The 13,021-nt window shown below is 42.4% G+C and overlaps 1 protein-coding gene across 4 annotated transcripts in view; it reads left to right on the top strand.

Annotated features, from left to right (window-relative positions):
- mib2 (MIB E3 ubiquitin protein ligase 2) overlaps positions 1-2,979 on the top strand; it is a 39,855-nt gene extending 36,876 nt beyond the window's left edge. For all 4 annotated transcript variants that reach the window (XM_039604473.1, XM_039604472.1, XM_039604474.1 and 1 more), the window contains exon 19: positions 254-2,979. In XM_039604473.1, coding sequence (XP_039460407.1) covers positions 254-495 — 242 coding nt within the window. In that variant the 3' untranslated portion in view covers positions 496-2,979. The remainder of the gene's footprint in view (positions 1-253) is intronic.
- Positions 2,980-13,021: the final 10,042 nt, after the last annotated feature.

Genomic DNA, 13,021 nt, shown 5'->3' with positions numbered 1-13,021 from the left:
TAATGTTTATTCATGAGATTATTTAATCATTTATGATGTCCTAAAGACGACGTCTCTGTATTCGCGGTGCTCTCTGGTCTTGTGATGTCACTTGAATGGTAAATGAAAGCAGCTGCGTGTTCTGGACACTGCTGTCTCCGTGTTAACCTTATTATCTTTGAGCCATTAGCGCAGCAGGACGGTCTCATCTTGCACAGCACTGCACAGTCTGCATAAAACGAACTCGTTTAATAACGATGACCTCCCTCCACAGACCAAACGGAGGTGGACTGCAGCCCCGGCACCGAGAACTCAGAGCAGCACAACCTGCTCGAACAACTGCAGTCCCGCTACCGTCAGATGGAGGAGAGGATGACCTGCCCCATCTGCATCGACAACCACATCAAGCTGGTCTTCCAGTGCGGGCACGCCTCCTGCATCGACTGCAGCGCCGCGCTTAAGACCTGCCCGATCTGCCGGCAGACCATCCGCGAGCGGATCCAGCTGTTTGTCTGAGCTTCTCTCTCCGCTCAGTCCAGAGAATAGTGAAGGGGGGCGTCGGAGAGAAGCGAGGCTGGGGATGGGCAGTGGGCAGCTGTTATTTTGGACACCCCCAGTAACCCCAACCATCCCCTTGGATAAGCCCACAGGCTGCTTGACTATCAGATGCTGTATTAAAACACTGAGAGACCACCTTGTGTTCGGAGTAGCTTTCATCGAGCAGCGCAGGCAGGAACGTGTCTATTAATTTAATTCGATTTTCAGCTCCAGGACAGATGTTTAGCTGAGTCCGAGTCAAAGTCACGAGGCGACGCCGCTGCTTTGATTGGCAAGCTGGGAGGGTAAAAAAACGCCCCTCCCCTCACTCACTACTTCTTTTCCTCACTCCCACCCAGCCTCTGCCTCGTGTAATCTGTCCTCTCTTTGCTGCTTTAAGTGGATGTCTGTCCCATCATCCTCTCTGGCTCTCTGGCCACATCTGTTTACAAGGCTGCGCAGAAATCACTTCTCATCTTGCTCCTCAGCCTGTCCTGTGAATTATGTTTGCTCTCATTTGTATCAGTCTCTTAATAATCAGTGTTAGTCTCTGCAGAGGGAGTTGGTATAACTAAAGGCTCTCTATATAATCCCCAACCAATTGTCTGTATGCAAGGGGAAATACACACTGTATATGCATGAACATATGCATATTGCAAAGCTGAAAATGACCGTGTCGTCATGGGTGATTTGTTGTCGTCGTCGTTTTCTTTCTCTCTGCTTACATTCGTGGTTTTTAACGTACCTACGAGTACAGGTGTGTATTTATGTGTGAAAGGTGGTATTACTTAGTAACGTCCTTTTTCGGCCAAAAGGTTTTTGGATTCTACTGAAGTTCACCCCCAAGCCTCTACTCAGGGTATCAAATCATTGAAAGCACTTGGAATATCCATACAGAATTAAAGAGCCACCCCCAGATGCAGACACACACACACACACACACACATACAGATACACAGCATTATAAAGCAACAGGTTACTGAAAGGAAAGGTTGGAGAGTTGGGCATACTGACTAAGAACTGAAGTAGAAACACTTTGTCTAAAGTCACAGTTTCATTCTCATTAGTTAAACGAATGTTTGCAACAAAGCTGATGTTTTCCTCTGACAATACGAGGAGAAAAAAAAAGTCCACCAAGCTTCCCAGAAGCACCAGTCGGCTTCATTTCTGTGTTTCACTCTGTGTGTGGTGCCCACTCAGTCTGTCTGTCACATGGCTTGTGCGGAGAACCCAGCGAGCGCACACTTTAACTGCTATTTTGTTACCAAACCCACCAGATGTATTGTAAGATCTAGAATCAGAAGGGCAAAAACATGGCGTAGTCGTGTCACTCGTGTATTTCCTTCCACGTCTACCTTTGTAGTCCAGTCTTTTCAGAAGAAAGCCTCCCTTTCTCCTCTGGAGTTCTGGATTGTATATCATCCTGATATCCGTTCTTGGTGTGTTAACTTGAAGGGCTTATGCAGATATATATATATATATATATGTATAAATCTTAATTTAATTTTTATTTTCGGACATAAACTTCCAGAGACACTTTTTTTTCTTCATTAGATCCCAAATTTTGGGAGAGGCAATGTTAAAAAGATGTACATTTGAATGTTTTTTTTGGGAGGGGGGTATATCCGGTCTCACTCTGCCTTTCTTATGTATAAAGAAAAAAAAAGGTGACAGAGAAGGAGCTGGAGAAACCAAGGCGTACCACGACATTTGCTTTGAGGAAAGAACTTTTTTTTTTTTTTTAAATCAGTGCCAAATCGCATGAGGATGTGCATGGGCATGCACGCCCGAAATTACCTAGACGCACTATGCTAAACCCCTCTGAGCTCAAGCGAGGGTTCAGTTATTCCAGCAGTGTGAAGTGAACTAAAAAAAAAAGCTAATTTTCATGTTTTTTTTTTAGGTTAGAATCAGAAATATTATCACAGCACACTCGGTTACTGATGTTAGCAGCTGAGCTAATGGTGTTAGCCTTTTAACTTTAGCTTACTGTTTTGAACCTCCTCGTGTTCTCAAAGAAACGTGATGTTACACACTTATGAAATATTATCAGTCCCATATCGTTTGGAGCTTTTTACAAGTATATATATATATATTTATATTTTGTGAGACATTGTCAATCAAGGGACACGTTTCTTACAGAAATTTCAGCATTTTAAGGATTGTTGGTGTTTTAAGGTGATGGGTTTACAGGCAAAGGCAATAATGTTCTAGAAAAAAAGGGGAAGACGTTTGAGGTTTTTTGTTTCTTTTTGTTTTTTTAAGGAGGTCGCTGTGAGGGCGGGAAACAATTTATGTATAAAAATTATATTAAAGCAGCAGTTGTTACTATTGGTGTTTGTACATTTCAGCTCTTGGAGTTCTGATGTTGGCCTTACTGTCCATTCCTCCTCTGTTGATGTTTTTTCAGTTGTATTCTGTACAAAAATATTTTGCAATAAATATGGAACTGTTTTCTAAGGACTTGGGCTTCTCCTCTGTGTCATTTCTTCATTTAAACAATGAGATACCTTACCTCAATTCACTGTGCTGCATTTTCCCCTTGACTTGAAGCATGCGTGCAGAAATCAAGTGTCAGCAGCAACAGAATCAGATGCTAACCTCTGTGAATGAATGGTTAACTTATTCATTATATTTTAGATTTAAAAGGTAGCTCATTCTTTCAAATTTCACAGATTAAGCTGCATGTTTGTCGAAATTTTATTTGTAGAATAATGTGTCCACTCATATTGACACGTCTTGTTTAAAGTGATGTGACAAGATGCTGTTTTTAACAAAGGAAACCTCTCAGCTGATCAGATATCCGTCGGTTCTCCTCATGGATGGAGGCTTGAATCTATCCCAGCTCTTAATACCTGAGTTTCGAATCACCAGGTAACCTAACCCCATGCATGTCTTTGACATGTGGGAGAAAGTCTGAGACAACCCACGCAGACACACGGAGAGCATGTGAACTCCACACAGGAAGGCCCCAGGCAGGATTTGAACCAGGACCTTCTTGCTGTGAGGTGATGATGTATTTTGACCTAAAAATAGGTCAAAAATACAATTTGAGTTCAATTTAAAGGTTTTATTTTCAGGCTAATGACTGTTTATTAGCAACACATTTCCAAAGTGTCATCAACAGAGATGATGATGTCCTTTAACAAGGTCTCAGTCTGGCCTGTGTCGTGAATTTGATCAGAGTGACCCACAGTATCCTTAGCCGAACCATTACGGACTCTTCATCAAAGCAAAGGATTAAATCATGGAAAGTTTTGCTCTCAGTAATTGGTAAGAATGATCCTGTTAGTTGTCTCAATTTTTCAAAGCCCTTTTGGTTGCTGCCTCCCTCGCAAATCTCATAGTGCCCCTTGGTTTCTCCAGCTCTCCCTGCTAATCCTTACCTTCATCAGTGCACACTTACTTATTTTCAGACACTATTTTCACTCCTGTTTTCACCCACACAGCAAAGAAATGGATTTCTTTGTAGCCTATGAGAAATGAAAAGTCTCCAAATGACTATTTTTATACCAGGAAAACTATTTCAATCACACGTTCCTCCCTGACTACATTTAGGTGCGGGGGGTGGGGGGTGGGGATTAAACGGAAGAACACTGACTGCAGCATCAAAGATGATTTGAAAGGTTTAAAGACTGAAATATTTAAAGTGTGTGTAATAATGAATCCCTCGACCTATTTCCTGGTCGCATCCTGCAATGAGGTCCTTCTTAGTTCCGCTAAACAGCAGGTGAGCAGGTTGTGTTCGCTGTAACCCTTTTAGTGTGGCTGGTTTCTGAGCAGCGTCTCTGGTTAAACACTACCTTGTGCTTCCTCTTAGTCCTAATTGTCTTATGGCTCAGAAGGCTTTGGCATATGACTCAGTGCTTTGGTGACGTCTGAGGACAGGATGACAGAACAGTGGGACCAAAAATCAAACCGTGATGTTCGAATTTCTTGTTTTTGTTTGAACATCACAAAGCTGAAGTGATATTTATTTTTTTAAAAAGGTTACTGGGTTTGTCTAATCCTCTACAATAAATGCCAGCTCGGCCAGTTTAATTAGATGGACTACAACATAAAATCATTCAGTACTCAATATGTATTTGTTTGACTTTGTTCACATGTTAACATCACATCTTTTATACTTGCTATATCCCAGTATTCCCGCACTTGCCATTTCATTAGGCACAACTGTTCAACCTTGGAGCTAGCTCGGTGCATTTATGCACGTAGACATGGTGAAGACAACCTGCTGAAGTTCAAACCGAGAATCAGAATGAGGAAGAAAGGGGACTTTAGTGACCTTGAATGTGTTGTGGTTGTTGGTATTTCAGAAACAGCTGACCTATTGGGATTTTCCTGCGCAGCCAAGTTGAGTGTTTACAGAGAATGGTCCACAAACAACACATATCCAGTGAGTGGCAGTTTTCTGGGTGAAAATGCCTTGTTTATGCCAGAGGTTGGAGGGGAATGGCCAGACTGCCTTTCTCCTCCGAACTCTGGCAACAGTAACTCAAATAACTATTTGTTACAACAAACAGAAGAGCACAAAGGTACCAGTCCTCTCAGCTAAGAACAGGAAACTGAGGCTACAGTTTGCACAGGCTCAGTAAGATTAGTGAATAACTTCACCCCATGTCTGGTCTGGTCTGGCTACCATTAAGATGGTAGGGTCAACTTGAAAGCATGGATGCATTCTACCTTGTATGATTGGTTCAGCCTCCTGGTGGTGTAATGGTGTGTGGGATGATTTTCTTGTTCACTTTTTACCTCTCAGTACCAACTGAGCATCACTTAAATATCACAGCCTACCTGAGTATTACTGCTGACTGTGACCAAAAGAGGTTGGCTGCACAATGCAGCATGTCCAGTGTACCTACAGTGACGGCTGCTTTCAGCAGGGTGACAGATCAAAACTCAAATCCTTTTAAACTGGTTTATTTAACATTAACCAGTGAGTTCAGTGCACTCAGATGGCCTCCACAGTCACCCGATTTCAATCCAATGGAGAACAGGAGATTCACATCCTGGGTGTCCAGATGACAAAGTAGCATGATGCTATCATGTAAATGGACCAATTCTTATATAGTGCTTTTCTACTCTCCTGGAGCACTCAAGCGCTTTATACAAATGCCTCCTTCACTCATATTCATAGTCTGATGAGCAACTTAGGGTTAGTATCTTGTCCAATGATATTTGGCCTGCAGACTGGAGCAGCCAGGGATCAAACCACCAACCTTCTGACCTACTCTACCTGAGCTACAACCCATATCATGGCAATATGGAACAAAAGGTACCTTGCTGAATGTATGAAATTAAGGCACTTCTGCAGGCATAAGGGCCCCAGCTAGCAAGGTGTACCTTACAAACTGACTAGTCAGTGTTTTTTATTCCTGCACAATCTGGTGATGTAGTGATGAAGATACAGACAAAACCAAGGGGATGCCCTTCCTGTGATGTGAACTCAAACATCTCGGTTACATTTTGATCATGGGGAGGTTTGGTGAAAGAAAAATACAACAACAAATTTGGCACAGGATAAACAGGAAACACATGTTAGGAGACATATATACTTTAAATATTTGTGAATAAGGAGCTGGCATCCATCCATCTTTTCCACACTTTTAATTATGATGATCACTATACTGGCATTTTCAGGTATATTGTACATTCTTCTGTCTCGTATCCTTCTGATTTTAGCTTCTGTTCCAGCTCCTCCTCGTTATTTTCCTGTGTTAGAATAAGTGTCACTCTGACAGTCTGACTCTGTCTTATTGATTTTCGTTTGTTTCACCCACCACGAACAACACGTAGACATTTGCAGCCAGTGTGTTACTATTAGTGTGCTGCGCCTCCTGCAGCAGAGCCAGAGAGATGAGGTGAGATCGCCATCTAGTGGCAGCTGGAAAATCAGAGTAATGAATGTCCTGACGTTTAAACTCGCTCTAACACACACACACACACACACACACACACACACACACACACACACACACACACACACACACACACACACACACACACACGATGTTATGATTAATATCCACGTCATTATATCAGATAGACTATATGTGTAACGGGAAGGCAACAAGCACAGGGCGATGTCTCAGGGCTCCTACAGAGGGTGCACTTCCTCACCAAACTGCATTCCGTGCCCTGTGTGAGCTGAAGCTCTCTCTCTTTCCATCCATCCAGTGAGGTGAAGAGTTCTTACTGGAGTATGTAGGTTACACCTAAAGGTCTATCCAACAAGCTATCGAACATTAGTGCTCACAATGTTACAGAAAGGAGGCCGATAGTTGGATTGAAAGCTTTTGTGAGTGTTAAATGGCTCCTCGTGTTCTGTCTGAGAAAAACTCCAACATAAAGACACTAATTAATTTTGGGGTTTAAAATTTGTCCGCTGCGTCCTGAACCTTTCAGGAGCTTTTCATACAGTTTCCCAGTTTGACCACTTATCTCTCCACAACGACTGTGCAGGTGTAGCACTCTCCCAGTGTCATGCGGCACATTAACTCACCTGCAGATACTCATGTTCCTCCTCTGCTCCAGTCAACCAAAGAGTATTTGTGAATACTCTTTGAGAGTATTTACATGCTTCCACTAGGTCAGATCATCCACCACCATAAACTAAACTATGCTGATAATGTCTCTCAGCACCAGCCTCTCCAGTCACCTCTTTTCTCCACTTCCTCTAAGACATCAAAAACTGGATGTCATCAGCTTTCTCAAACTGAACTCTTGGCTGCGGCTCCTGAGTGGTTGCTCCACACAGTGGCTGATCTTTGTCTTGATGTGGAAGGATCTTTCCAGCTCCAGTAAGATGGAGGAACCATCCACAACCTGGGTGTCATCTTGTACTCTATCCTCCTGTTGTTATCATATACCAAATCCATTCAGACTGGCCATTACGCTGAAACCCTCATTCACACCTGTCTGATCTGCCTAACAGAGGCCTGGACAGGCTGCAGTATGTTCAGGACTCACCTGCCAGAGTGCACACCTGGCAACACATCATCCCCACCTGAATCTCCATTAAAATCCTCCTCACCTACAAATCTCTACATGCCATCGCTCCTGGTACTTTTCAGACCTTCTCAGATAAACGTCTACTCTCCTTTTGGGTCCTCGGCGCTGTTGCCCGCACGCTCTGGAAACACACTCCCCTTTCTGCTCCGAAATGCCTCGACTGCATTTTTGAAAAGCAGTTGATAAAAACTGTCATGTATTCACTGAAGCTTTTGACTTGGGCTCTTTGAAACGTGCTATTTAAATCTAATGTGCTGTCATTATTACCGAAGAACGTAAAGCTAATGATCCATATAAATGGGGTTTTTCTAACTCATAAACCTGTGTATGAACTGTATCAGCGTGACTAAGTTGGGATCCAGTGGCTGACATGACGCACGCTGCTTCAGATTCCAGTTTTTAAGTTGTCTTACAGGTTGGCTCAGACACTCACTGTGTTTACTGTATTGCCTGGTAACTGTGGGGGGGGGGAGAAAAGAACAGGTGAAAGCACAATAGGTTTGTGCGTACACTTTCACGTATCTGATATAACGAACCCGGGGAAGGAAGTGTCATATCGTTAGCTTCATAGCATAATTGCCTAAGTCACTTTGACCAGACAATGACTTAGGCACTTATGCTATGAAGCTAACGATATGATTCAAAGCTCTCAGGCTCACATGATTTGGTTCTAGACGAACTTTTATTTGATCCTCCATCAGATAATGGACAGATCAGGAATAAATGCAGATTATGCCTCTTTTAGCATTATTCCCCCCACATTATAGTTTGATTCAGTCTTCTGTCAGTTTATCTGTGGCGTTATCACAGTGTGACTCTTTCTACAGAGGTGTGTTTTCAGCACTGTCTGTTTACCTGTTTGCCACATCCACAATCCCCTGAGAGTCAGCTGTTTGTTACAAGGTGTGGCACCCTGAGTCAGGAAGTCCACATATTCCTCTGTGTCCTGTTTCATTGATGAAGAGTAAAACAAACACCAAAAACCAGAATGTGTTTGTAGTCACAGAGAAATCCGGCCCAACGCTTCCTCTCAACTCTTCAGTCTTTGTGGCAGCTTTGCCCTCCGAACTCTGAGGGTCCAGTTTTGATCCTTTGATGGAAGTTAACCAAAAAGATGCCGGGAGGTTTTCATGCTAAGGTTTAGTGATGCAACTCGCCCACTGGGGAAAGAAACCAGTATTCAGCCTGGCTTTGTTTACACTGTCACTAAACACCTGTTGTCCCATCAACAAGTTGCACTGCATCGGTTGCTTCTCATTCCACATACAAAACAAAATATCACCAGCAGCCGACGGGGTTTGTGTCACCGTGCTGCCTCTTGTTGCGGGAACACAGAAACGGAGTGTTCCCCACGGGATCTGCAAGCCTCATCTTCTACAGTATCTTAAGGGGGTGGAGGGAAAAGTAGATGCTTATCATAAGAGATGGAAGTTTGCTTTGTTTTGGGACATAACTTTAAAACGTCCACACCTGCAAGTTTTGCTCACTCGCTGAAATAAAGCGGGAGATAAAGGGAAAGAAAATGCGGCAGGAGGGCTCCCTTTACTTTCTCCAAATGTCACGCAAGCAAAGTGAACAACTTTAAGTTCATCTTTGGAGCCTTTGAAAGAAATACAAACCATCGCAAAATTTGCTGTGACGTTTCGCACAAATAATTCAGATGGCTATTCGACTCGTGAGATGCAGCTTTGTTTCTTGCACCTTTTGCATCATTTCAAATATATTGTAAAAACATTTTGCATGTTTTCACCAGTAATACTTCTTCTTTTTTTCTTTTTTTTAACCCCCCCCCCAAAACAAAGCAGTTAACAAACTTTACAACAACAACAACAATCTTTATTTATAGAGCACATTTAAAAACCAGCGGTATACCAAAGTGCTTAACATAAAAGACAGAGAAGTAACATGAGTATTATAAGGCCTCAGCAAAGTATCAAATATACTCACAGGTCAATGCCACTAATACACAGGGGTAGTATAAAATGCATATCAAGTAAAAACATAGTAAAAGCACAAGCCATAAAAAATATGTATAAAGAAAAATAGAGTAAGTCTAAAAGTCAGGTGCGAGCATTAACAAGCGGGAAAGGGGAGATTAAACAAATAGGTTTTTAACCGTGAATTAAAAGATTGGATAGAATCAGACGCCCGGATCGCAATCGGAAGGTTATTCCACAACTCTGGTGCAGCCAGGGCAAACGCCCGGTCACCTCTAGACTTCAGCCGAGATCTATGCTGCACCAAGAGTAACCGAGTAGATGATCTTAATGCTCTGGCAGGAACATACGATTTAAGGAGTTCCCTAACGTAGCTCGGTGCTGTGTTGTTGGTAATTTTAAACGTAAGCAGCAGTATTTTAAATTGGATGCGGTATTTAATGGGTAGCCAATGAAGGTCAGCTAGAACAGGGGTGATACAGGCAAACTTCCCAGTTCCGGTCAGAATGCGTGCCGCAGCATTTTGGACTGTCTGCAGTCTATGAAGGAGGGCAGAATGAAGACCAAAATAAAGTGAGTTGCAGTAATCCAGCCTTGAGGTCACAAAGGCGTGGATGAGCTTTTCCAGGTCCTTATGCGGAACATACTGCCTAGCCTTACAGGTCCAAAATGCTACAGAAAGACCTGCAAGATTCAATAAAAATGAATAACACTGTCAATTATTAACAAGAGTATTTAAGTGAACATGTGGATTTTCCTTGTAATGTCCTGCAGCTCTGACCTACAAAACCTCGTGTGAGCCTGGATGCAGCCTGAGATCCTCTGCTAGAAGTTCAGGCTACAAAACAGAGCAGATGAGGTTTTTATTGTCAGACGTCCCCCAGTCAGTCATTCCTGTTTCTTCACTGACATCTTTTGAAGAAACTTTAGAATTGTATTAGCACAAATATACAGTGATGTGCAAAATTCTTATTTCTATATAGTATATAAGGTAAAAACAGTGCTTGTGCAGTTCTAATGAGCTTGAAAGTCAGTATTTTTGTTATGAGCATGTTTATTCTGTAACACAGCCTTAGTCAGCTTTCTAGTCATTCCTTTAAGTAGTCTTCAGGAATATTTCTCCAATACATTCAAAGCTCTTCTTTAGATGTTGGCTGCGTTTTGTTCTGTTCTGTGTCGAGATGATTCCACACTGCTTTAACAATGTCGAGGTCCGGGCTCTGGGGAGGCAAATCCATGACTGATAGTGTCCTGTTTTGTGAGTTTTTGTATCCAGGCGGATGATAGTTCAACAAGGAGAGACGATATAAGAAGGATTGAACATGCTTTGTTGTGACAGAGAAATTAATTACTGAGGAACATTCCTCTGAAAATGGTCCGGTACAAGGAAGGGAATGAAAAAAGGGAAAAGTTTAGCTTTTATGTGTAAAGAAATGAATTTCATAAATGATAAAGGAAAATTAAAGAATAATTATTACACATAGACTTGTTTTCCTGATAATTTGAGGCATTTTGCCCAATAATTGCAAAGAAAGCTTCAGAGCATTCCTGAAACAATTTATTAAGTTCATTTATAAGTTCATAGCTTTGCAGTGTTGAAGAAGGACTCAAGCTTTTCACGGCTGCACTCCCACTAAGTTTCAAGAGCTCAGAGATAGTAGTAGAAGCAGCAAAGGCCAAAATATCCAGGCTTCTTTGTTTTAGTCTTACTCTTATCTAGTCTAGTCTTATCAAACCTGATGAAGCTGCTCCAGAGCTGCACAGGTTTACTGACTGTCACGGTATAGTTAGTCCTCCTGGGAAAAAGGAAAGATCCTGCGTTTAGTTTTAATGGCACAGATCGTGATAACTGTGACCCACGGGATTAAAGCTTCTCTTTAACAACAATGACTTAAAGTTTCCTGGAAGTCTCAGTCCCTCCTCTCGGTGACAAATAATTAATAAATAATAAACACATCATAAATAAGTAGCACAGGCTAATAAACATATAGTGTCACCCTCATTCAGTGGTGCACGCACAAACAGATTTTGCCTTTAATGGGAACATTTAAATCCCCAAGCAAGACAATACCTTTGTTACTAAGACAGCATCCCTTGCTTTAAACAAAGGAGCAGAAATCCTGTTATTTTACTGCTAATGTCTCACAAAATGATTATCTGAGGATACAGAAATGATGCTTTTACAATCTCAGTAACAGCAAGGGGTCGGTTGTGCATTGGTGGTAAATGATAACCGATGCTCCAATTTGTGATGATTTGGGTGTATTCTTATCAAAGTGCTGATAAAATCCAAAAAAACTATTTGTGGAATTGTTTTATAGGCTTTTTGATACACGATGGAAATGATGCACCTGCTCCATTCAGGAGGCGAGAACCTTGTTTTCCCCTTTGTGCTCCTGTTCTCGCCTTCCTCCCAGGCTGACTGCGGGCATCTGGTTGCTATGATGAGATTCCCACTGATGCAACACCAGCCGAGCTTGGCTCAACTCTCTGGGCACACGAGAGCCTTGTGTAATTTCAGTGTTTGTGCTCACAATACCCCACACAGGAGCTCGTTTCTTTGTGTGTGTGTGTGTGTGTGTGTGTTTCCCAGGTACAGCTGATCATTGATGCGACTCCACAGTTGCCTCAAAGCCATTTGAACAGCATTTTAGTGCATAGCCATCTCCCTGCACTACCTGCCACACCTTAACTGATTAACACTTCAATAGCGTGCCCATGCTGCAACTTGTGCACCCACCACCCCCTTCTGCATCCCCACCCTAACTCCTCCCATCCCATCTTGCGCTCATTGTAGTCAGCCAGCTGTTTCCTTGGTGCCCAGAGTGTCCCCCTTTGCTGCAGATTTGTTAAAAAGGTGGTCATTACACTTCTTATAGGATAATACAGTCCATATGTAGTGGGACCCCCACCACAGCAGATGGGAAAACAAAGAAGGATGCAGGTTAATTAGGCCTGATGACACCCACAGGATCCGTCTTGTTTGAGTTGTAATGCGTTCACATTGTTCGGAAACCATAAATGAAACCAGATCATAGGGATTTTACTTCTAAGGCAGGTTAAAATAAAAACTCTAACCCATCACATTTCTTTCATTCATTTCCCACACCACTAAAAGAGAGGTTGTGGCTGTTTTCAGTTCCCCCGCAGCTCGTCTCTGTGCGAAACCATCGCAGACAAAGGGCGCTGCCTGTTAGTTATGTTTGCTGCAGAAGCCAGTTTTGCATCTTGGTTTGATTTGAACAAAAGAGGTCAGGAAGAGAGGCCTGAACATGACAGAGCAGCCTTGTCTCCTGCAGGCAGTCCATGGATGCAAAGTTATTTGCATAGGAAAATAGAAGTGAAGTCTTTGGAAGAGCAGGGGTTATAGCGTGACCATCGCTGGATCATTCAGTTGGAAGAAAAGTCGATAGATATAATGTAGATAATATGGAATATATTATTACTTTATCTGCACTTGTGGCTGTTTTCACCACATTTTCTATTAGTTAAAAAAAATACAGGCAGTGAAACAGAACCAAATGAAATGTGTTGGCTCAGAAGCTGCTACAGCTCTG

This window comes from Oreochromis aureus, linkage group 20 (assembly GCF_013358895.1).
Source record: "Oreochromis aureus strain Israel breed Guangdong linkage group 20, ZZ_aureus, whole genome shotgun sequence".
In the NCBI taxonomy this organism is placed as follows: Eukaryota; Metazoa; Chordata; class Actinopteri; order Cichliformes; family Cichlidae; genus Oreochromis; species Oreochromis aureus.
This window is presented reverse-complemented; position numbering and strand designations above follow the sequence as displayed.